Source organism: Diaporthe citri, assembly GCF_014595645.1.
Source record: "Diaporthe citri strain NFHF-8-4 chromosome Unknown scaffold_13, whole genome shotgun sequence".
NCBI lineage: Eukaryota > Fungi > Ascomycota > Sordariomycetes > Diaporthales > Diaporthaceae > Diaporthe > Diaporthe citri.
Genome location: NW_025064858.1, coordinates 82845 through 107725, shown reverse-complemented (window position 1 = coordinate 107725; position 24881 = coordinate 82845). Strand labels below are relative to the sequence as shown.

The window sequence follows — 24881 nt, the reverse complement described above, 5'->3', positions numbered from 1 at the left end:
TTAACTAAGACTAAATTAACTAACTAAAAAAACTAACTAAATTAATTAAAACTAAGAAACTTTTTTACAACCCTGCCGACCAGAACATCTCGCCTCCAACTTGCAGAGTCGCGCCACGCATGAAAAGAAACATGATGGTTTTCGCATGCCGACCTTCTCCAAATCCATTTGACGAACCAGGAAACGGAAGAAGACAAGCCGCCTCACATTGCCCAGTAAAGTGTCTTCACACGTGCAAACATCGAAGGTTGGATCAAGACGATATGATCCACATCGTCCCAATATTGCACGAGACACCCCGTATTCAGCTAGGTCCGAGATTGACCGTGGCGACGCTGGCTTCCTGGCACGAGACTGCTGGGAGGGTGTCGCGGATCACTTGTCCCCGCCTTCTGTCACGGCTCGTCCCCTGGCCCCGTGCCTTGCCCAGCATGAGGCATACAGTCGGTGGACAAAAGTTCCGCCACACCTTCTGTTAAGCACGCAAAATCCACTAACTTACCTTACTTTTAACTAGCTATATTTAATTCTATAGAAGTTTAATATTTATAAAAAAAAGCGTTATATGTATTATTTATTTATAAATATTATATTAAAACTATATAAAATTTATTAATTTATTAAAATAAAAATATTAAAATAAACTTAATAAAGTTTATAATATTTTATTTTTTATAAGGGCTATGCATTAACGCTTATTATAAATAAGCGTTAAAAATTAAGATATTAATTAATTATCATTATAATTATAATGCTTATCTTTACTTATATTAAAAAACACCCCTTAAAAAGTTTTATTAAGTAAAATTTATAATAAATTTATAATAATATATATTAACTTTTATATATATTAAATATAAATCTTGAGATAAAATTAATTTAGTAAGCGTTAGTAGAGTTATAATAGTTTAAAAACTGATATTTTGTGTGGGGTTCTGGTAGAGTTGTGAAAATACAAAAAATACAAAATACAAAATACAGATACAGATACAGATACATAAAATTTTAAAAATATAGATATAAATACAAATATATAAAATTTTAAAAATACAAAATACAGATACAAATACAAAAATACAAATATAAATACAAATACATATATTTAAATACATAAATACAAAATATAAATACAAAATACATTATATATAAATATTAATTAATTAAATCTAGTATAAATTCTTTTAAAATAAGCTTAAAATTAGCTATTTAAATATATTTTTTTTAATTTTATATCTTTTTTTTTAAAAAGCTATTATATATAATATAAAAGTACTTTTTTTAAAAAAAAAGCTTATCTTCTTATTTAAGTCTTATTTTATTTAAGTTTTTTTCCCTTTAAATATAAAGTATTTATAGCTTTTTAATAAATTTAAATATAAATAAAATAAAAATATATTTAAAATGCTTAAATTAAATAGAATTTAATTAAAATTTCTTTCTTTTTTAAAATAATAAAATTTAAATTAAATATTATATAACTTGTATTTATATTTATATTTTGTATTTTAAATACAAAATATAGATTTAAAATTTTAAAAATACAAATACAAATACAAATACAAATACAAAATACAAGGCCTATATAAATACAAATACAAATATAGATACAATATTTAAATACAGATACAGATACATGTATTTATGTATTTTGTATTTTTAGATACAAAATACACAGATACTGTCACAACTCTGGATACAGATACAAAATACAAGGCCTATATAAATACAAATACAAATATAGATACAGTATTTAAATACAGATACAGATACATGTATTTATGTATTTTGTATTTTTAGATACAAAATACACAGATACTGTCACAACTCTGGGTTCTGGTGAGTGTGGCGGAACTTTTGTCCACCCACTGTACCTGACAGTCTGGCTCCTGATAGGGCTTCGCCATCTTCTGGGGTAGCTCCTGTCGAGCGCTAATTCCCCCTTATCTTTTGCCCTGGCCCACTCAGGGTCATGTTTGGCACAGCGGTTTATTTTGTGAACAGATGAATGGGTAGCTCGCTGCTCTCATTCCACTTCTCCAGTGTCTGGTTGAAGCTGACCTCCATATTCATCTATGATTGGTACTGGGTGCATCGATATACGGGCCCCAAAGAGACAAGGGCTCGGACAAATGATTATCTTGTGTTGAGCTGGGAACATCATCCTCGATCCCAATCCACCACTCAGATGCGGTGGAACGCAATGGCCGAGACGCGACTCAGGGCGGGCCTCGCGAGTGAGTGGTTTTGTAAGTAGCCTTCGAAGCAGCGAGCTTGAACTGTGTTTCAAGTCAAAGGCCGTCATACGCCGGTATGCTTCATCGATTCCTGGCATCCGAGCTCTCTTTCGTCGATTACGAGTCGGTCTGGGGGACCGTGATTGTAGTCCTTCCAGTCGAGCCCGAAAACAGCAAAAGAGGCGGCGGCTAGTCCCACGATCGCCCCGATGGCAATTATGGCTGTAGTCTCATTCAGCCATCGCGACACGACCAACCGCGCCACCTCAAGTAGATGGGACCATTCTGGTGATGTTGTGGTTGAATTCGGCGTGGATGTTGGCAATGTCAGTCCGGTCGCTGCCTGGAGGAGGCAGAGGACGAAGACTGCCACCGGATGACGGCTTAAACACGTGGTCGCTATGAGCTGCATCTTAATGATGGCTTGGGGGGGGGGGTCCTTGACGACTTTTTGACGGTTACCACGGCCAGAGTGGTACTTATGCACGCAAGAAGACGTAGTTCAAATGTTGACAGGCTCGCACAAGAGAGTCAAGATTTTGTTGTACCACAGGACATCGGAGGTGGTTGTTAGATAGCTGTTCGACCTTTTGTGAAGACCTCAGCCCACTGCCTGGAGGTCGTGGGCCCGATATCAGTCTCAGGTGGAGCACCACGTGTCGGTGTGTGACAGCAAGCCAAGCTACCAGAAGGATTGACGTGTCGTCATGTTGGCGAGTGTCAGCCACTGGCGACCATTGACGACAGCCAGAGCTGCTCTCACAGGATCCGGACCCCGGATCGTAACCCCCAAACATAGAGCCTGAGCCACGTTGTGCCATCCTCTTTCAGCGGGCCCAAGCAAGCTCAGTCGGGGCTGAGGCGTCTGGGATGTCGCCGATCTGGGCCGTAGGACTGCAGACCGCTAGGCATCGAACATCCAGGCATCCTCACTGGCAGCTATGGGAACAATGGTGCCAGCCTGGCCAGGCCATGGATGCCTCGTGCCAGAAAGATCATTAGAATACCTCAATGAGTTCCATCTGGTAGTCTAATCGTCGGAGGTCGCCCGCCCAGCGCGCACTGTGATCCGGCGCCGGAACCGAGGCCCCAATCCGATCGGGGCGCGGGGCGGCGGATCCACCGGGCGGGCTTGAAAATTCCTGCCTCGGACTTCTGACTTGGCACGCGAGACGCACTGCAATCAAGTCATCGCCCGCAAAAATGCCACCGAGCACTCCCGTTCTCTTCCTGGACGGAGGTCTCGGGACGTCCCTCGAGGATAAATATGGCGTAAAATTCTCCAGCAAAACCACGCCACTGTGGTCTTCGCATCCTATCGTGAGCGACCCGCAGACGCTGCTCGCCTGCCAGAGGGATTTCGGCCAGGTGCCAGTGGATGTGATCGAGACAGCCACCTACCAAGTCTCCATCGCTGGCTTTGCAGCCACCACGACGGAGAAATGGCCGAAGGGCATCGACGAGGCCAGCATCCCCGGCTTCCTCAAGCACGCAGTAGAGATCGCCGACCAGGCCAGGGGGAAGCCGGATGCAAAGCTGGCCCTGAGTCTCGGGCCCTACGGTTCCACCATGGTTCCTGGACAGGAATACAGTGGGGCGTACGACGACCAACATGACGACGAGGCACGGCTGCTCGGATGGTGGGCCCAGCGACTGTCTCTTTTTGGCGACGACCAGCTCCTGGATAAGATTGCATACATTGCGTGTGAGACTATCCCAAGGCTCGACGAGATCGCCGCCGTCAGGAAAGCAGTTGCTGGCTTTGCTTCGAAGCCACTCTGGATAGCATGCGTCTTCCCCGGCGAGGGCGACGGGTTCCCCGACGGCAGCAGCGTCGAGCAGGTCGTGGATGCCATGCTTTCTCACGACAACGCCAAAGCTCAGCCCTGGGGCATAGGCATCAACTGCACAAAGATGCACAAGCTTGCGGGCCTGATTGGTAAATATGAGGATGCGGTCTCAAAGATGATCCAGCAAGGACGGCTCGTCGCGTGGCCGGCGCTGGTGCTGTCCCGACGGGACCAATGGAGAGGTGTACAATACCACAACGCAGAAATGGGAGGCTCCCGCCGGCCAGGTGGAACAAAAGGTAAAGACCAACCTAGCAGACCCTCTCTGTGCTGTCTCGACCTGGAGCTTCTGTTTCTGACATGGCACAGATACCGTGGGAGCAGCACTTGGGAGAGACTGTGCTCGACACGGCTAAGCGCCAGAAGTGGCGGACCATCCTGGTGGGAGGATGCTGCAAGGCCAGCCACAGCGATATTAGGAAACTCGTCGACTATGTCCATTCCGCCGACGTTTACTAACCCGGCTCGAGATGTTGGAGACCAAGCCTCCACTGGGCATTGTTGGGAGTGTGTAATGCCCTACCGGGGGGTTGTACATCTGCCTTGGGACTTGCAGGGTAGTGTTCAGCGGCGGGCAGTTTCCATCCTCGAGACAAGTTCTGTGGCTTGCTCAGTTGGGCAGACCAGGTCCATCAGCCGTTCCCCCTGCCGACTTGGTCGGAAATAGAGAGCAGATGAGACTGTCCACCAGGCACGAGGGTATCAATACCAGCTGAACCAAAGTAATGGGCGAAATAACGAGCACCTGCACTTCGCTTATGCACGTAGTATTGCAACAACAACATGAAGGAGATACGAGCTGGGAGCTCGGTATAATTACACATGCAACTCACAGAGCCTCGTCCACGGCCACGTCCAAAACACACCCGCTCGAGTGTTATTCAGTGAGCGAAATACCACGGCCTACCTCCGGTCCCCATTTTTATGCTGGTAGCCTGCACCTCTCCCTGCCTCCTTTCGCGAGTTGATTCCCCGGCCCCCGCTCACGGGAGGAACCACATGCGGTGTTGGTAGTGAAGTGGGGGTCGTCGGCCAGCCGTGTCACAAGCAGCTCTTGGGGATGTTGTTCCCCAAACATGGGAAACCCGCCAACGCGTCGATCAATCCCCAACGGGACTAGAGCGTTGCTGTGCCCGTGGTCGTAATACCGAGCGTATGGACTGCAGCGAAATCGGACGATACATGCCACCGAGCGGCTCCCCGCAAAGAATGCCCGAGGGGAGTTCTCATCCATTGTCAACGCCTGCAAATCACACTCATGTCTTCTTGTCCTCCCTAGGTAGGTATACTTATTAAGAAGATATCATGGCGAACCTTTACACCTTGGGCATCGCCATCTTCGCCGCCATTGGCACATTTCTGTTTGTTCGTCACCCCTATAATATGTCACCTGAAGGATGAAATCTCACATTCCAAGGGCTTTGATACCGGCATAGCAACGACGAGTAAGGACAAAAGTATCGATTGGTTGATCCCTCGAATTGACTCATCTTGCAGCTATCGCCCATCAGAGTTGGATAGAATACATGCACCATCCATCCAATGCCTTGACCGGCGCGGTATTGCTAGCCCCTCTCCCAAGGAGTCTCCGGTCTGTTGAATCCGAACTGACGACATATCGCAGGTGGTTGCTGTCTACATCGCTGGAGAAGCTGTCGGTGCTCTCACACAGACAGCCATAGCTGACAAACTTGGTCGCGTCCGTTTCATGGAGCTCATGTGCGTCGTCGTGACTATAGGGACTGTCATCCAGACTGCCTCTGTGAATATCGGCATGTTCTTGGCCGGCCGAGCCATTGCAGGATTCGCCGTCGGGTAAGTTGCCCTCCTTGAAACTCTTTGGATAACCCTGGGTATGCGGTCTGTGATGATGCTGACACAAGCCTTAGAGGCCTCGTGGGGACGGTCCCCATTTATCTTAGCGAGATTTCGCCACCTACGAAACGCGGCCTGATCGGAGGTATATCAGGTTGTGGGATCAGCTTCGGTACCATGATGTCGAACTGGGTCGGTATGGCCTGTGGCTACGCCCCTTACGGGCCCGTACAATGGCGTCTTCCGCTTGGTATTCAGATACCATGGGGAGTGATTCTCTTCATTGGCCTGGCAACCTTCATGCCGAATTCACCACGCCAACTGATCCGGAATGGAAAGGTCGACGAAGCACGGCAGGAATTCGTCAAGATCCGGCGTGACCTTCACCCTCACGAGGTCCAGGACGAGTTTTTGCTCATGCGCTCTCAGATTGAATTCGAAATGGAGAGGGAGATCAAGTCATACAAGGAGATATTCAGGCTCTTTAGGCATCGTGCCTTGGCGTAAGTTCTGCCAAGTCCTGTGGTGGTCCGATCTAACACTGACCACGATCAAGATCCATTGCCGTTCAGACAATGACAAGTCTAACTGGGGTTAATGTTATTCAGGTTAGGGTCTCCATGTTTTATTTGCTTACTTTTGTAAAAAGAAGAAGCTGACCTTGTGTCCTGGTTCCAGTATTATCAGAGTATGCATGCATGGATATTGGCTCCGGAGCAAATGCGCTGACTGGTGTCTTAGCGATTCTTTATAAATCCTTAGGGATCGGGTCAACTTCCATTCTTGCCTTGGCAGGTGTTTACGGAACCATTGCCTTTACGTCCAACCTCCTTACGACCCTGTTCCTGACGGACCAGTGGGGTCGAAGAAAGTGTGTTTATACGCCTTGGTCCCGGAGAATTCTGGTGAACTGACCATTGGTAGAATGATACTGGCCGGCTTGAGCGGTATTATAATTGTTGAGATATATGCGGCCGTGATGCAAAGAGAGTTCCAGAACACGGACAACAGAGTTGGCAAAGGCTTTGCCGTCCTTGGCATCTACCTGTTTGTTGTTGTCTACTGTGGGTTACCCTTGTTGAAGCACGATGACTTGCGGGACCCAACGCTTCCATCGCCGTACGACAGGCTGACATGTTATTCAGACGGCATGCTGAACAGCACTACATGGCTATATGGAGCCGAGATCCTGCCTATTGCGTTGCGAAGCAAGGTCATGGGACTTGCTGCAGCGTCTCACTTTGTCGTGAATGTGGGGAGTAAGTTGCAACACTGCACGATTGATCATGATGGGCTGAGCTATACAGGCCACTAATCAATGCATCAACACTTTGCAGTCACCGAGGCAGGACCCAGCGCCTTTGCCAATATCAAGGAGAACTATTACTACGTTTTTGTCGGCTGCAGCCTTTTCTTCCTCATCGTCGCTTATCTCTACTTCCCGTAAGCAACCCCTGACGTATATTTCGAAAGAGTACAGAATGAAGTCGAAACTAAACCAGAAACTTTTACAGCGAGACAAGACGAAAGACCCTGGAAGAGATCGCGGCAGCTTTCGGTGACAAAGTTGTCGTTTTGACAGACGCGGAGCGAAGCTCCGGAATCCGCCCCGTTGACTGTGTCTTCAAGACCGACGCCGAAGAGGTCGAGGCGGCGTACACGGGTGCCTCAAGCCACAGGGGTTAATGACGGTTGGCTCGTCTGAGGTATGCCGTATCTGTCCTGTGTGAGCTGCCGACTTCTGAATTGCATGGCAGCTCGCAATTTGTGTCACAGTGATGTGTTGCGATGCATGAGAGTTGCCACGACTCGGGCACTTTCCAGTGGGGGTGTAGGAAAGGTGCTTGCGAGGCTTGTAAACTTTTCAAGGAATAGATCTAAGTACCTTGATAGCCATGCATCCAATATCTCCCCCATCCACCGAGTGTGTAGGCGTGCATGATGGGGAAACCCACTTATGCGACCAGCAAACTGTAAATGGATACGTTCTTTCTGTTTTCTGATCATCCGACTGAACGGGAAGGGTGAAACGATAATCATTGCCAGTATCGTTGCTCCTTACCCATGTAAATCGTCGGTGGGGGCCTGCAACAACATTGTCATGTTGGGATCATGGGAAGGAGCGTTGGCATGCGAGGAAATTGCTGCTGGATCCTGGAGGACCATGTTCCCACTGGTTCCCATCGCAAATACCTGAGTCTCTTGCTCAATGCGCACCCCAAGCATGTCAACTGGTCGCGACTCCCAACGAAACAGTCAGCAATTGGACTAAGCTGGCATACCTCAAGCAAAACGCCTCTACCACCTCAGAATCGCCTCAAGACCTCCATTCCAAGCCATCCGACATGATCCACTCTCTTGCTACCTTGAGGAACTATCTACGTGTAACGAAGCCCCCCAATTTTCTTTTCTACATAACTCTCGTCCTACGCCGGTAAGCCCAGCCCGCATCCACCATGCTCACTCTACCGAACTCTTTCGGGTCGCCGCCATTACCCCATTGGCGAGAATCGCTCTTCGCTGCACTTTTTGGTGTCTCTTTGCACCTGTTGTACTACATAAAGGGGCACCATGAGCCCAAGAGCGTGGAAATCGTTACTGCACACCTACTGCTCTTTCCAGCAATCTTGATCGCCGTCACAGTGACCCATGGTCTGACCATCCTTTCTCTTACGGATTCGTTTCGAATCTGGGTATCGTTTCATCTGGGTTTGGTCATGAGCATGGTCCTCTATCGTGTTATATTCCATCCCCTCCGTCGGATACCGGGCCCTTTCTGGGCGAGGATTACGAAGATTCCAACCATGGTCATCGCACGTCGAGGGAAGCTTCACGAGCTACAAACAGAATGGGCGAGGAAATACGGACCAATGTTGCGAATCGGTCAGTACGACAGATCACTTCAGTGCCATTGCTATTCCATGTCGTCCAGCTGCTGAGAATTGGAAGCCCCGAATGAGGTTCTTATCACCTCAGTGAGCGCCATTGATATAATTCACGGGCCTCGCTCAACGACGACGAAACAGTACACATTTTACGATTACATGCAATTCCATGGTGTACATGACCTTGATTCTATGCATGACAGAAGAGAGCATCGCGCCCGAAGAAAAGTATGGAACCTTGCCCTGAGCAACAGAAATATGGACCTCTACGAGCTGAACGCCCGGAAATCAACACAAGGCTGGCTGGACAAAGTGTCAGCTGCAGCTGTCAGACAGGATCCAGTAGATTTGTCTCTGTACATGAGCCTTTTACCTTTCGACAATATGACTAGAACCGGATTCTCTGTGGATTCTGGGGCTGTCGAGCTGGGGACTAAGAACCGCTTGATCCATCTGATAGAGGTCCCCTTCGCCAGGATGGCGGCGTCAGCGCACAGCGCCTGGCCATGGTCGCTCATGAGGAAACTAAGACTACTGAAAGAAGAGGGCCAATTCAATTCGGTTACGTACGAGATGTGCCTTACAAGAGAAGTATGCTTCTCAGACAAGCTGCGCTTGTGGATCTGCAGACAACTGACGAATCCAGAACAACTCCAACGACCTCAAGGATATCATGAAGTACTTCCTCGATGATTTTCGATCTGATGAACCCAAAGCATTTCACGACCGCCACACCGTCTATGCCGATGCCCAGGCTGTCATGGTTGGCGGCACTGGTACCCTGTCTGCGCTTTTGACCCATTGCTTCTATTACCTAGCCAAAAGCCAAGCCATGCGGAATCAGCTTAGAGAGGAGCTGGCACCCGTTCTCGGGAAGTCCGGCCCTGAAGAGTTTGCTTACAAGGACCTAAGCTCTTTGCCCTGCTTAGACTCGGTGATTTCTGAGACGTTGAGAATGCACAGCCCAGCGTGTAACAACGGGCCACGGATGACGACGGAGGATACTCCTATCGATGGTTGGATCCTCCCGAAGGATGTTGTGGTCTATGTCGGCATCCACAGCATCCAAAGAAGTGAGTAGCATTGCTCGGATGGTTGGAGGCTGTCGTGCTCACCATTCATCTTAGGCCCGAAGTACTTTGTGTATCCTGATGAATGGAAACCGGAGCGATGGACAACTCAACCGGACCTGATTTTGGACAAGCGGGCATACCACCCATTCCTTAAAGGTAAGCGGTACACACTTGGACAGCCCTTCCGAATCGGTGCATCCCATGAACATTGGTCACGACTACATTGCTGATCGGTGATACTCCAGGTCCATTTAGCTGTGTTGGCAAGAGCTTGGCACTGATGGTGGCGAAGCTTGTGCTCTCATATACGATATCGCTCTACGACTTCGGATTCCCGCCCGGAGAGGATGGATCCTCCTTTTTGAGTGGGTGCAAGAATCAACTCATCGTCAAGCCCGGGAAGCTAGAATGTGTGTTCACCAAGCTGCGTCCCAGTTCAGAAAAAAAAAAGGAATAAGTGGACTTGCTTCGCATCACACACTCTCCTAAATTGGCACACCTTGAGACACGAGCCCAGTGTGCTCTAATGTCAACTAACCCTAAAGGCATAATAATAGATGCGCCTAGTAGAATAGAATACGATCCTGGCATTCGTTGTTGAGACAATGTGTTGGTGGGCGCAATGCAGTGCATCCAGAGTGATACCCACGGGTCTTGAGGTCCATAACTCATGAGTTAGGTCAGGAATGTTTGAGTTGTGACCCTCTCCCCAGCGTTGCTTCAGTCTCGCGAAAGAGCTGCAGCATCGTCGCTGGTGAAATGATTCCACCAATGGTCACTCATGAGAGGGTTTGTGACCGTCCAATCTAGTAGTCTAGCATAGACACCCTGCTGCTTCTCATTGAGTGCCAGATCACCCGCAGGCCACGGGAAGCTGGAGTCGTTGTGATGAATATGGTCCAACCTCTTTTGGGTTTGTTGATAGGCGTAATATGACGTTGGTCGCAAATGAGTAGCTGACCCGAGCCTGCAAAATTACTGCAGCCGGGCGGGGAGGTTTTCACCGCTTGGTCTGGGCCGTAGGATTTACACGAGAGCAGAGCGGTCCCACTCACCTTCGATAATGTTTAGCTCACCAAGCGCGTTCGCGGCACAGCGATCTGGTGTGATACTGTATCAGTGCTAGCGCGATTCCGTATCATGCAGAGCTTACCCGACTAAAGTGGGGACTTCCCTGGATGGGCGGCGAATGGCATCAAGGAGGTTGGCTGTAAATGGTCTAACACACCGGCTTGATAAGCCGCTCCCTGGTATGTATGGAGTTCGGAGTTCGGTCTAGCCGCGTCAGCAGCACGCAATGATCCTAGCCACTCATTAGATCGTAGCCGCCTGGAGGACAACTTGAATCCTCTGCAACAGACGCTCAACTTCACGGATCAGGTTCTCTTATAGATACGATACCCAATGACTTGACAAGCTCTGGCCGTGGTCCCCTTGAGTGGAGTATCTGACCGTGTAGACTTGGTCTCAGACGGCCTGGCCAAGCACCCCAGTGGCACTTTTCAGCAAGCTAGCGAGTGAAGACTGGGAGCCATCACCTCCTGTGGGCGCTCAGAATGCCTTTCTCTACTGGGGATGGAGGGTTGTTCCAGCTCAACCAGGAGAGCTTCGACTTCAATGTCCAGTTCGAGCAACTGTTTTTTTCAATCATTCCGTCTGTGTTGTTCATCGCCACCTCACTGTGGCGGACGGTCTCCCAGGCACGGAAGCCCACCGTCGTGGACGCCCCAGTCTTCCAGCTGGTCAAATTGGTACCTTCCTCCTCATGAGATGCAATTTAGTGCATCGCATGTGCTGATACAAATGCCACAGTGCACGATTACAACTTACGTCGGCCTCGAACTTTCCCTCCTCATCTTGGTTGCGGTCGAGTCCTTCCATGTCACAAGCATTTTCATAGCCTCATCAGTCCTCAAGCTTGTCTCCGCCTTGTTCATGATAACTCTCAGCGTTGTTGACCACAGCAAAAGCCCAAGACCGTCCGTGCTGTTGGGCAGCTACTTGTTCCTGACACTCCTCCTCGACGCTGCCCAGGCAAGGACTCTCTTCCTGTCATCAGACCAGAAGCCAGAGGTGACCTACAGCAGCATCTTTTGCGCTGCAATGGCTCTCAAGGCAGGGATTTTGCTGCTGGAGGCCCAGCGAAAGTCTCGGTGGGTGAGGTGGGATGGGAAGGAACACAGCCCGGAGGAGACGAGCGGCATATTCTCTCTTGGAATTTTCTCATGGCTCAACAAACTGTTCCTCGAGGGCTACAGAAAGATTCTGACCATCAAGGACCTTTACCCCCTTGACAGCACCTTGAACGGCAAGACTCTGCACGATGAGTTCTCCAAGAATATAGATTACTCTAAGCTAAAGGGTGACAAGTTTGGCCTGGCGAAGGTGCTGGTGCGCACGCTGAAAGTCCCTCTGCTGCTTCCAGTACCTCCTCGCCTGGCCCTGCTTGGCTTCACCTTCTGCCAGCCCTTTTTCATTGAGAAGCTTCTTGATCACCTTTCTCAGCCGCGTGTCGAGGCGAACGTTGGCTACGGTTTCATAGGCGCCAGCATACTGATTTACTCCGGAATCGCCATCTCTATGGCTCTGTACTCGTATAGTACCACCCATCAGGCAACTGTGGAGCACGTCAACCACTAACAAATAATCACAGGTACTTTCACCACCGTATGCGTACTATGGCGAGATCGATACTAGTCACCGAGATCTTCATCAAGGCCACACAAGCTCGAATTGGGACTGCAGACGACAGCGCTGCACTCACGCTGATGAGTACGGACATGGAGCGAATCAAGATGGGATTCAGGTCTCTGCACGACATTTGGGCCAGCATCATCCAAGCCGGTCTTGCCGCATGGATGCTGTACATCCGGCTCGGTGTTGTCTTCGTTGTGCCAATGGGGGTCGTTGTGGTCTGCTTTGGCGGCCTGGCAGTCCTTGTGAACTTCACTGGCGACTCGCAAAAGGCCTGGATGGCAAGCGTGCAGAAGCGTGTGGGCTTGACCGCCACCGTGATCGCGAGCATGAAGAACGTCAAGATCTCGGGTCTCTCAGATGCCGTCAGGGACTTCGTACAGAAGCTGCGCGTGGAGGAGCTGGCAGCAGGAGCACGATTTCTCAAGATTGCCATCATTGCGGCCCTGTTTGGTTTTACACCGCTGTTGATCAGCCCGCCGTTGACCTTTGCTTTTGCTCAAAAAACCCTGGACGCATCGACGATGTTTACAAGTCTCTCTTACCTCTTGCTCTTGACCAACCCGCTGTCTCAGGTCTTCCAATCTGTGCCCCAGCTGCTCGCTGGGCTGGCTTGTTTGGGCCGCATCCAGGCCTTCCTGGAGTGCGACGATCGCCATGACTTTCGCCAAGCTCTTGCCGATATGAGACTGAACTCCGAGAAGTCTGCAGCGGACTCCGCAGCTGCTTCTGGCTCAGACTCCGACTCGGCGCACCCAATCGTCATCAACAACGGCAGCTTTGGCTGGGAGGCTGACAAGTTCACCTTGCGGCGCATCAACACCGAGGTACCGAAATCCTCACTCACGATTGTCATCGGCCCGGTTGGGTCAGGAAAATCCACACTTTGCAAGGCGCTCCTTGGTGAGATCCCTTTCAGCCAAGGAAGCGTGACCTTGAGCACCAGGTTTCCACACGTCGGGTTCTGCGATCAAACAGCATTCTTATCGAATGCATCGATCAGAGACAATATCATCGGGTTCTCTCCATTTGACAACGACAGATACGCCGAAGTCATCGAGGCCACAGCATTGGCCTTTGACCTTGCCACACTCCCTCAGGGTGACAGGACAAACGTCGGGTCTGATGGAATTACCCTGTCCGGTGGGCAGAAACAACGCGTGTCTCTGGCACGGGCTCTCTACTTGCAGTCGGACCTGTTGGTCTTAGATGATGTCTTCAGCGGCCTGGATGCCGACACCGAAGAGCGAGTATTCCGTCAAACCTTTGGGGCAGACGGGCTGCTCAGCAGACGCAAATCTACTGTCGTGTTATGCACCCACAGTATCAGGCACCTAGCCGCGTCGGACCATATCATAGCACTCGGAAACGGCACCATCGTCGAACAAGGTAGCTTCGAGGATCTGATGCGCGGTCAAGGGTACGTCCAGCGTCTGGGGCTAAAGAGCGCCTCGGACAGCGATGCTTCGTCTCAGGAGCCGGACTCGAAGGCATCCCTTGGCGAGTCAGAGTCACCACTACTTCAGATGTCGGTGACCAAGACATCCATAGGGGAGCGGGATACGGATGAATCGCGACGAGCGGGCGACAAGACGGTGTACAAGCATTATTTCAAGAGCATGGGCATCTTTCTGGCAGCTTTCAGCCTGTTTTTCGCTGCTTTGTGGGGCTTCTTCACGAACTTCCCGACCATCTGTGAGTCAAAGTGACATGCAACCAACTGATCAACGTCGTTCATCAGTTCGGCCTTTTCCAGTATCTTCAGCTAACGTTGATGGTGCAGGGCTCAAGTACTGGTCTGATGATGTCTACTCGGATCACCCAGCCCACTCTTACGCCTACTATGCTGGGATATACGGTCTACTCCAAGTCTGCGCCATGATATCGCTGCTTCTGCTTGGCATCGCGCTCGACATTGTTTCCGTGAAGAGAGCAGGTGCCAATCTCCACCAGACTGCTTTGCGGACGCTCATCCAAGCACCGTTAGGCTTTTTCACGAAAACGGACACCGGAATAGTCACAAACCTCTTTTCACAAGACTTGAATCTTGTAGATACAGAGTTGCCCAACGCGCTGCTGAACACGCTGTTTTGTGTAAGTCGACCATGTTTACACATCCATGAGAAGCCTGCAGCGACCTTTTTCGCCAGAGACGTCTTCCCGCGGGTCAGCTCAAGTAGAGAAGGACCAGAATGTATATCGGAATATCATCTTGAATTACCCTAACCGATTTCTTCCAGGTCTTCCAAGCAATCGGACAGGCAGCAGTCATGCTTACCTCTTCTGGGTTCTTTGCAATAAGCTACCCATTCCTCGCTGTCTTGCTATATGTTGTGCAAAGATTCTATTTGAGAACCTCTAGACAGATGAGATTACTAGATCTTGAGGCAAAGAGTCCCCTATAGTAAGTCGACCATACATGTTGCCGTCAGAATTTCGGCGACAAGTGTACCCTTGTATTGTATACTAATCCCTATCCGTACAGTACGCATTTTCTCGACACACTCAAAGGCATTACCACGTTACGAGCCTTTGGTAAGTGAGGGCTGAATTGCTGGCTGTCGAACAGCATGTCAGATATGACAGGCTATAATGCTCTGTCACACCACTGATAAACACAGATCTGCTGACGAGATAAATGCAGGTTTTATTCAAGACGACATGCAGAAAAATGTTCACTTGATCAATACAAGTCAACGGCCGGCATATCTCCTCCTTATGATTCAATCTTGGCTGAACCTTGTTCTTGACCTCGTGGTTATGGTGATGGCAGCGGTTCTGACGACCCTCGCTGTTCGGCTTCACTCAAACTCTGGGTTCGCCGGTGCTTCCCTGGTCTCCCTCATGAGTTTTGGTGAGAATCTCTCTGGCATCGTCATATTTTATACTCAACTAGAGACGTCTATTGGAGCCATTGCCAGACTCAAGACATTCAGCGACGATGTTAAGCCCGAGGACAGAGGGGAAGAGGACATCATCCCTCCTGAGCAGTGGCCTCTGACGGGTGAGGTGGAGCTGAGGGGGGTGTCTGCCGCCTATGAGTAAGGAATTATTGGCTTCTCTGGATTCTTGATATACACGGTGATCATGTGCTGACTGTGCGGATAGTGTGGAAGACCAGGCCGATGGGAAACCCAACTTAGCCCTCCGCGATGTTCACCTGAAAATCAGCTCGAGCGAAAAGGTGGCCATATGTGGTCGTACAGGCAGCGGCAAGTCCAGCCTGATCGCATTGCTGCTCAAGCTCCTCGATCCAACCCCAGAAACAGATGCGGCCTTGGTGATCGACGGCACGCCGCTTCGATGCGTGAATCGGTCCGCGTTACGCCAACGCATAATCGCAGTTCCCCAGGAAGCTGTGTTCCTTCCCGATGGCTCGACCTTTCGGGCCAACCTGGATCCGTCTGAAATTTCCTCGGCCGAGGAATGCCAGGTCGTGCTCGCAGCGGTGGACCTGTGGGAGTTTGTCCAGGGCCGGGGCGGACTAGACACAGGCATGAGCGCGAGCACTCTCAGCGCCGGGCAGCGACAGCTGATGTCGCTAGGACGTGCACTACTAAGACGTCGAACAAGAGCGAGGAACCTGGGCATGGGCGGCGGTGGCTCCGAGGGTGGTCTATTACTGCTGGATGAGGTCAGCTCCAGCGTGGACCATGAGACTGAACGTCTCATGCAGGACATCATCAAGAAGGAGTTCAAGGATTACACGATTATCGCAGTCAGCCATAGACTAGATATGATTATGGATTTCGATAGGGTTGTTGTCATGGATACTGGGGAGGTCGTGGAGGTTGGCAATCCCATGGAACTGGCTGGAGAGACGGAGTCCAGGTTCGGCGACTTGGTGAGGGCTGGGGCTAAGTAGCTGGAAATACAAGCCCTTGTTTCTGATCTGTTGCTTGACTCTTTGGAGGTAGCGCAAGGCCATGTCGTGGAAAGCAATGGCTGAGTAGAGAATAGAGTAGAATTGTGTCATGCAGCTAGCTACTGGTTTTCGATTATCCGAGTAATTTTCATCTTTGAGGCTACAATTCATTTCACGTATATACCTAGATAACCAGGAAGATCGCATCGACTACACTCTCCTCGAATGGACTAGTGTCTAAATGTTCAGTCCCGCTCGACCTTCGACGTCTCGCTAATGTTGAGTCGAAGGCAGCCTTGAAAGTATTGCTGTAGGCCATCGAAGTCATCCACATCACCTACCCAAGCGACATATTGGTCAGGCCGCACAACGACAACACAGCCGCGCTCCTTGTCGACGCCATAATTCTTGTACGCATCACCAAATCCTTCATGGTAACTCTCATCATCAACAAAGACCTTGTCATAGTTCCAGCCCGTGGACTTGTTGAAAGGGTGGAGTATTTCAGGAAAGTCTCTCAGTAGTTCCGTGTCGGTGCGCTTCGACGAGTGTATCGTGAGCACCTCGACAACGCCGTCGACTTCCGCGTCAGGCGATTTCCCCCGTCGGATGAAGCTCTCCTCAGAGTCCAGTCGCGCACAGAAATTGTCGACGCGCAACCTTTGCCCAGGTTCGAGAATATCGCCGGCAAACAGGACAACCCGAAAGCGACCATCCGCCTTGAGCCGCTCCTGGAAGTGCCAAGGTCGAGCGTCAGCCTGGTTCAAAACCTTGAAACTGTTGAAACGCATTCCAACTGGGAGACCGGTCGCTAGGGATTGGTTCGATGCATTGCTGGCTACGAGATCGCTGGCGCCGTACTTCACGGACAAGCCACTGGCAAACATGTTCCCCTTGAGGAAGGCGTCCTTGAATTCCTCCATGGACACTCCTTCGGCGTCCATCACGTCCTTTGCAGGCCTTCCCGAGAAGAGACGGCTGAAGCGGTGGTCGAAATCAATCAAGTCTTGAGCCACCTGTCGCCGCTCGTCCGCGTAGGTGGAGAGGATCTTCGGGTCGGCGACGCCCTTCAGAACAAGGGCGATCTTCCAGCCGAGGTTGAACGTGTCTTGCATGGACACATTCATTCCTTGGCCGGCCTTGGGAGAGTGCGTATGGACCGCATCTCCAGCCAGGAAGATGCGGTTCTGCGATGAGAAGTCGGTTCCCACGCGCTGGCCGATCTGGTATGCGGTCCACCAGTCACAGTACTCGTAGTCAAGCTTGTACGGCTGGAGGATCTTTTTCGCGGCGTCGAAAATCAGCTCCGGGGTGATTTTCGAGCGGTCCGCCCGCCCCGAGGCATCTGGTGCGACCTCCTTCAGCTGGATGTAGAGTCGCACCAGCCTGTTCTCTCTCGGGATCACCATCAGGCTGCCATTTTCAGCAGAGTGGATTGCACATCGCATGCGAATATCAGCTGTATGGCCGTCAGTGACCCGGACACAGATGAGGGAGCTTTTGGTTACCCACGAAAGTCAGTTATGGGGATAATGTCCATGACCCCCCAGATGAAGTCCGTCGCCTCGCCCTGGAGCTCAAACCCAAGTTGTCTTCGAGTCCAGCTCCGGGCCCCGTCACACCCAATCACGTACTTAGCCTGCACAATTTCTCTTTCCCCGGCCCGAGAACCATGGGAGATAAGATCTTCTTCGTCATCTTCATGGTTGAGGCTGCTGCGAAACAGCCCGTCTGCGACCTTGCTCCCGCTGATCTGCTGCTTTGGCGTAGACTCCTCTTCGGAGAGGTGCTGAAGCTCTACTGTCACGGGGTAGGCATCCTCCCGGGTCGACAACTGACTCGTCTATACTCAGGGATGCAGGCAGAACACCGCGCTCAACCTTGGTACTGTCGTTCGAGTACTTCTTGATGTTGTCGAGGAAGAAGCGTTCAATGCGGCCTTGGTGTAGCACAATCTGCTGGAACCGAGACAGCCCCACAATAGTGTGGAATCCGATCGGAGCGTCGGATAACCCCATCTTGCCCAGGATTCTGTAGTCCGAACACTATCAACACTGCCCCGGGTGTTCATCTCGGCAAAAGGATACCGGCCCGCTCATCGACACTTACCCACATGCAGATCTGTTCCGAAATCAGTAAAGAACACACGCCACACACGGGGCGGTTCGGTGTCGTACCTCAATCATATGGTTGGCTTCTTTCCATGCCCGGTCGCCGAAGCCAAGGCTGTCAAAGATCTCCAGACTGCGGCACTGGAGCCCGTCTGCCTGCCCCGAGAAGATCTTCGCGTTCCTCTTGTCAACAATGCGTGTCTTGATACCGCAGTGGGCCATCCAAGCAGCAGCCATTAGACTTTGGCAATTGCCGATGTCAGCGAGCACGTTGGTCTGTCCGCATATGTGTCAGCTTACCCTGCTGGCCCTGCTCCAATAATGAGCCTACCGCCAAGTCAGTCATTGAATTATCGATGTCAGTGGCAGGGGCTTGATCGGAACTGACACATCGATATTTGACATTGGGGTGACACCGTTCGTCCGGCTGTGAGCGGGGCCGTGTGAGTCTGTGCCATTAGTCATGGCCCTGTTGGTCTCACCAGAGCCAGAATCGGTAGGAGAGTCTTTGGCGGCGTGATTTCCCGGCTCTCGAGCTTTCTTGAAGGGGGAAAATCTCAACAGACGATGCATGTCGATGTCGCGGCTTGGTTCCAGCCGAATGGTGCTGTCACTGGCAAGATGGTCGGGAGAAGACAAACTGAGTCTCCTCGGTGGAATTTCAGATTTATGGGCAGATGGATCGGCAAAGTTGTGTGTCTGCAGTAGGTAAGGGAGGGTCAGACACAATATGACGCCTGGACTGAAGCAGACCATCCCGTTGGAATCCCCAACCATTGCAACATTTATATGGTTTTCGGGTACTGGGGGCAGTCTGACAAGGGTCACATCCGACTCACATGCGAATCCTTTCGTGTCATCAGCTAGCCAGCTCACCGGGATCCGCAACAGGTGCGAGGTTGCCTCTCCATCCCTGACCCGAACCATAGTGGTGGTGTCCAACGCTTGGGTGTCATTGGGTGTGGACCCGGACGATGTCACATCAAAGTGCTGTGAGTTTGACAGCGCCGTCGACCTGCAGCCGGCCGTTTCTCTTCGTCTGCTGGTTCATGCAGCTTTCCGGACCTCGTTGGGGGCTCAACCACGCGCCTGGCGACGGCAAACATCTGGAATGGATGATTGTCCCCATGTTGCACACCTCCTTGTCAGAATCAAGGATCACACCGAGTTCCAGGGTATCTGGTGCTCGCTTATCGCTGTCTGTCACGTCGGCGTTAGTTGCGCTGGCCCCGTCTCTCCGACTGATCGCACTTAAGCCACCAACTACGAGGGCCTCGGGAGCATGTCGACCGGAAATCTGTCGAAGGGCAGAGAGGAGCGTCGCAAGGTGAGAGGCTTGGCTTGAGTCCCCTGAATTCGAGGTTTGTTGCTGCTGCCTGTTATATTCGCTCATTGGATTGCGCTTTCTTTGTACCCTAAAGTTTTTCCTCGGTGCAATTTGAACTGTACAGGACTCTGGAATACCTCATAACTCCATCCGAACTTGCGCCCGGCCGGTCCAGGATTTGGCAGCCGCACAGCTAGTCGCAACGATGGGTCTTGCCGCTCAGCGAATCTGGATGTCGTTTCGATCTCTCGAGACTAAATAACCAGCATAAATAAAAGCCGCGCTCGGGGCACCCCATAAATATTCGGGCTCAATATTGCAGTCGATATCTCACAAAAGGCCCCCCTGTACATGTTCAGACCGTCAGGCCTCAACAAAGAGGTCCTGATGTTGCCAGGATATAAAGTCAGATGTTGAATTTGCTATTGGTCGTGCAAAGTTGATGTGCCATTTTAGGCAACTAAGTAGGCCTTTCGGGTATGAATCAAGATGGCCAGTGATCACAGTCCGTCAAGTTGAAGTTGCATATGTGCTGTGACAAGCTCTCCCATGACATGGTCATTTTTTCCAATGGCAGACTGAAATAGGGGGAGTCTCAAACGCCTTGCCCGTAATCAGAAGTCGCTGTTGACTTGTCAATTATAAGGTGAAAGATGCTGAGACACGGGCGGCAGTTAGTATAGAAGAACACCGGAGCCCAGCCCATGTTCAGGGATAAGTATGAATCCGCTGGCCGTTGCAGTCTGAGCACCGGCCTCCCGCAGCGGAGGGGCCTCAAGACATCAGTCCAGGAAGACAATGGAACTTCTGGTCGAGTTTTCCAATCCTGGTCCAGTTGGCATTCAATTGGATCTGATGCAAGTGAGTGCGTCGACGCAAGTAGTCGCACGATTCTTGACAGACCCGGTGAGAAAGTCGTATTGAAGGGATGCTGTCCCGCCAACACGCGCTGTGTTCCGTATTTCCCGCCAACTCGTTCTCGTCGCCACAAGATCATGCGTAGCCCCCTGTATTCGGCGTGTGTGGTTGAAGACACTGACAGCCTTAAAAGAGCGGGCAATCCACATCATGAAGAGCCATCCGAGTTAGTTGTAGACGCATCTCCATGTCACTTATCTCTAATACTTTCACACAGAATGTCTTCTGAAGAGGCACAGAAATTCATTGATGAGGTGTGGGGTCTCCAAAGTGTTGCCTACCTGGTCCTATTGCTTCGCTACTACTCCCGGATTGTGACGCTCGGATGGGGCAAGCTCGCGCTGGACGATTTCTTGATAGCTTTGGCGACGGTATGTTGTGCCTTGAAAAGGATGATGAGATGGGTATACCGTGGATACGTTTCGCTGACAACCCTCCACATCCAGCTGGTGTACACGGCAGAGTCAGCGGCGGCCTACTACGTCGTCGCGTACTGGAACGGCTTTGCCAACAATGGAATGTCTGACCAGGAGCGACTCGAGCTTGACCCAAGTTCTGAAGAGTGGCAACTTCGTGTCAACGGGTCCAAGACCCATGTGGTTGGCTTGCTGCTCTATACTACCCTGTTATGGCTCCTGAAAGGCTGTTGGGTTGTCTATTATTTGCGTTTGACGTATGGTGAACTTTTTCACAACAAATAAACTCAACACCCCAGCTGACAGGTACAGTGACGGCTTGCCTAGCCAGAGATTCCTGACCAAGTGGGCAATGTTTCTTATGCCCTTGACCTTTGTGTCATGTCTGCTGGTTGCCTTCCTCAAATGTATCCCCTTCGACCACCAATGGCAAATTCATCCATCCCCTGGCAGTAAGTGCCATCACACATGTACGCTGTGAATCAATCATTGGCTTACCTTCTCCAGACCACTGCATGCCAGCAATATCATATGTTCAGACCGTCTTCGTGATGGTCATGAATACTTTGACCGACTTCTACTTGATGGCGATACCAATACCAATGGTGTGGAAATCGCGTCTTCCGAGGGCAAAGAAGATCACCCTCGTCATCATGTTCAGCGGTGGTCTACTCGAAATGGCATTCGGCATTCTGCGATGTATTTCGATTTTGACCGTCTGTTCTACCCTAAGCTTCTCCAGCTTTTACGTACAATCAGAACTGATTTCTATCTGCTTCAGGCTGGCGATAGTGACCCCTCACAATCAGGTTACTGGTCTGTACGCGAGTCCTTTGTCTCGTTTGTCTTGACCAACATGCCTATGTTATATCCTCTCCTCAAGAGCTTCCTCGCGAAAATCGGCACAACACTGGCGCTCACCAACAATAATGGCGGAAGCGGCCGAGCCACAAGCAGTGGTCAAGCATACAGGCTGGGGAGTTACCCCAACCAGCACAAGAAGACGAGGAACAAGGACCCGAATCCCGTGCCCGAGGAAACGAGGTATGGGTCGAACGAACGTATCGTTTCACTGGATGGCGAGAGTCGTGATGCAGCTCCCAGCGTTGGTGGTGCCGCCGTCGATGATCTACCTCACGACCCCTTCCATGTTGCTGGAGTTTTCGAGCCCGCAAGGGTGACCGTCTGCTCTGGTCCCGGCCCATCCGATGCTAGGCGGCCCACGCCCATCGACTATACCAGTTCTGGCGGAATCATGGTCACCAGAGAGTACAATATCTCCGAGGGTCGTCGTATCCATGATGTGGATCAGAATGATCGCGCATTTTTGGACGTTTAGGGTACGGATAGGTTCTGTACGTTATGTCTCGAAAGGAAAGATGGGTCTGTTATGGATGATATAATGAGCATGTGAGTCGGAGCAAATGAGTTCTATTCGATTGTCTTCACGTCTTCGGTTGAAGTTCAACAACTCTCAGTGGAGGTTGATGGAAATACTACTTAATCCCAAATCACTACAGGAGTAGTCTAGGCATCAATTTTAATTGCCTTTTAATTTCCAAATTACACCAACAGAACAGTGTACCGGAGGGGGTCGTTGGAGTGAGGTTATCTCAGGGCTCGATGTTCCCAAAAGTTGATTTACACTCGACACTAGGCTTTAGCTGCTGATGCATAAAGCTTGGTCTAGAATCCCGGGCCATTGCTTGGGCAAAGAGTCATGCCATGATCCACGCCAGGCGATGATGCCGTCTGGTCTCAAGAGAACCGCATCGTTGCCGTCCAATAATCTCTCCCATTCACGTGTAGGCTCTGACCAGGTATTTCCGGCATCAGACATTGTAAGTTGTTGGATATCCACCAATTCGGTCTCGAGCAGACGCCAGCCAGGCTGATCATCAGCCAGTAACAACAATTTGTCCAGCGGAATGAGATCTCGGATGGGTAGTTTCTGGCCATGTTTATGAACCCAGACGTGGGGAACATTATGTCCAGGCACCGTAGACGGCAATACAACTTCGGACAGAAGGCTGCCGTCTTCCAGCAAATGTGGTGCGTGGTCTGCTTCGGTTGCGCCACCTAATCCTGGGTAAAACCAGCCAAGCTCCAGCCCAGGAGCCTTGAATTCAAGATCAAGCACTTTGGACGCCTGCTCGACTGCCAATCGCCTGGCCGCATGTTCTGGATGTGACTGGTCAAAGTATGCCATTATGGCCGCGCGGTTCTCGACCGAGGACTGTTCCGGCCTCATACCAAGGGCTGCATCCATGACCAGGGCATGGCTTCGTAGGTTGTGCAAGCTGGACTGTCCCACCCTTTGTCCCAGCGGTCGTCTCTCGGTATCGTAGGTTGCGAGTAGGTGGTCATATTTATCCTCATCGTTCAACGCCATGCTGAGCTTCCAGACAAGGTTTTGCACATCTTGGATGCCGGTGTTCATACCCAGCGCACCCCAGGGGGGGATTCTGTGTGCGGCGTCACCAGCCAGGAAGACCCGCCCCTGCCTGTACTTTTCTGCCGACACTGCCTGGACATTCCAATGACTGAGGCTTATGATCTCCATGGGAAGCTCGCCGAGCTTCAAGGTATCCTCTAGGCGCTTGAGCATGTCGTCACGCTTGAAGCTCACGGGGTCATTGGCGGTCCGAGCACAAGCGAAGACCCATTCCTCGCTCGCTTTCGCTTCCGGGCTATCAAACGGCCACGGGCCAATCTGGTACAAATACCCAGTACGAATGCTGCCTCCAGCATCAGGGTGCGAGAACCAGGTGATGAAGTTCCTCGGGTCCGGATGCCGCTCACGGATTCGAGCGCGGAAGTGCACCGATGCCATCTCGAGGATATCGCGTTCTCCTGTCCACTTAATCCCCAACTTGTCTGTGATGCCACGCCCTCCATCGGCCGCAATCACAAGGCACGCAAACACCTCCCTCGTGACACCTGTCTCCCTGTTCAGGACCTTCAACACCACACAGCTACCCCGCTCTTCCAGGTCTGTAACCTCGGAACCGAATTCCAGGCTCTCGGGACTGAGCTCCTTAGCCCTCTTGACGAGCAGCGGCTCCAGTCGTATTTGTGGCAGTACTTCGTACCTTGCAGGACTGTGCCTCTCATACTCCTCGGCATCAGGCCCACCGCCCCAAGCATTCCGGCTCCAGATTTCGCGACCGTCCACCGAGTTGGCGTCTCTGCCTCCCAGGCTTGTATACCAAGCCGTGCGAGTCTTTACATCGTCAGGACACGCAGCCGCTCGTATTTCGTCATATATTCCCATGACGCGAAAGATTTCGGTGGTTCGTTGGTTGATGCCGCAAGCCTTGGGATGAATGGACGTCCCTGTGTGTCGCTCGAGCAGGATGTGCGGGATCTTGCGGAGCGAGAGTAGAATGCTCGCGCTGAGACCGACTGGGCCCCCGCCAATGATGGCGACGGGGTGCACTGTTTGGCCAGATGTAGACGACATGTCTGCACCGAGTGAAATCTTATGTGTGGGCGCTCGGTTGTTCATCCGATAGTTCAGTTCATGCAGCCGAGTCTGAAATTCGAGATGTTGGGGTCGAGCGGATCAAGTTCTCCGACCTCGCATTTGTCGCAGTGTACTCTCATATGCAATCAAAAGTATCAAAAAGACGCTAAAGTTGCGCACTCCCCCCCCCCCTTTTTCCTCAATTTCCTCTTTTTTAAATTACTTTT

The 24881-nt window shown here is 51.0% G+C and overlaps 7 protein-coding genes across 7 annotated transcripts; 4 read left to right on the top strand and 3 right to left on the bottom strand.

Annotated features, from left to right (window-relative positions):
• Positions 1-2298: 2298 nt before the first annotated feature.
• INS49_004757 (uncharacterized protein) lies at positions 2299-2646 on the bottom strand (the record flags this gene model as incomplete). Its single annotated transcript, XM_043165545.1, has 1 exon — positions 2299-2646. One exon carries the CDS (start codon positions 2644-2646, stop codon positions 2299-2301), a length of 348 nt encoding a protein of 115 aa, XP_043017674.1.
• A 791-nt stretch (positions 2647-3437) lies between these two features.
• Positions 3438-7585, top strand: INS49_004756 (uncharacterized protein; the record flags this gene model as incomplete). The annotated part of the gene is made up of 11 exons (XM_043165544.1): positions 3438-4323; positions 4371-4534; positions 5709-5899; positions 5974-6402; positions 6456-6507; positions 6578-6587; positions 6662-6770; positions 6824-6963; positions 7045-7158; positions 7237-7342; positions 7414-7585. The coding sequence occupies 11 exons, from the start codon at positions 3438-3440 to the stop codon at positions 7583-7585; spliced, it is 2373 nt and encodes a 790-aa protein (XP_043017673.1).
• A 1457-nt stretch (positions 7586-9042) lies between these two features.
• Positions 9043-10314, top strand: INS49_004755 (uncharacterized protein; the record flags this gene model as incomplete). The annotated part of the gene is made up of 4 exons (XM_043165543.1): positions 9043-9375; positions 9431-9857; positions 9912-10013; positions 10103-10314. The coding sequence occupies 4 exons, from the start codon at positions 9043-9045 to the stop codon at positions 10312-10314; spliced, it is 1074 nt and encodes a 357-aa protein (XP_043017672.1).
• Positions 10315-11413: 1099 nt separating this feature from the next.
• INS49_004754 (uncharacterized protein) lies at positions 11414-16416 on the top strand (the record flags this gene model as incomplete). The annotated part of the gene is made up of 8 exons (XM_043165542.1): positions 11414-11608; positions 11670-12445; positions 12511-14246; positions 14335-14645; positions 14792-14955; positions 15037-15086; positions 15196-15592; positions 15660-16416. The coding sequence occupies 8 exons, from the start codon at positions 11414-11416 to the stop codon at positions 16414-16416; spliced, it is 4386 nt and encodes a 1461-aa protein (XP_043017671.1).
• A 245-nt stretch (positions 16417-16661) lies between these two features.
• INS49_004753 (uncharacterized protein) lies at positions 16662-19100 on the bottom strand (the record flags this gene model as incomplete). The annotated part of the gene is made up of 7 exons (XM_043165541.1): positions 16662-17875; positions 17929-18216; positions 18266-18447; positions 18530-18537; positions 18594-18768; positions 18828-18854; positions 18916-19100. 7 exons carry the CDS (start codon positions 19098-19100, stop codon positions 16662-16664), a joined length of 2079 nt encoding a protein of 692 aa, XP_043017670.1.
• Positions 19101-20990: 1890 nt separating this feature from the next.
• INS49_004752 (uncharacterized protein) lies at positions 20991-22527 on the top strand (the record flags this gene model as incomplete). The annotated part of the gene is made up of 4 exons (XM_043165540.1): positions 20991-21143; positions 21219-21371; positions 21728-21904; positions 21970-22527. The coding sequence occupies 4 exons, from the start codon at positions 20991-20993 to the stop codon at positions 22525-22527; spliced, it is 1041 nt and encodes a 346-aa protein (XP_043017669.1).
• A 321-nt stretch (positions 22528-22848) lies between these two features.
• On the bottom strand, positions 22849-24651 carry INS49_004751 (uncharacterized protein; the record flags this gene model as incomplete). The annotated part of the gene is made up of 1 exon (XM_043165539.1): positions 22849-24651. The coding sequence occupies one exon, from the start codon at positions 24649-24651 to the stop codon at positions 22849-22851; it is 1803 nt and encodes a 600-aa protein (XP_043017668.1).
• Between the last annotated feature and the right edge of the window lie 230 nt (positions 24652-24881).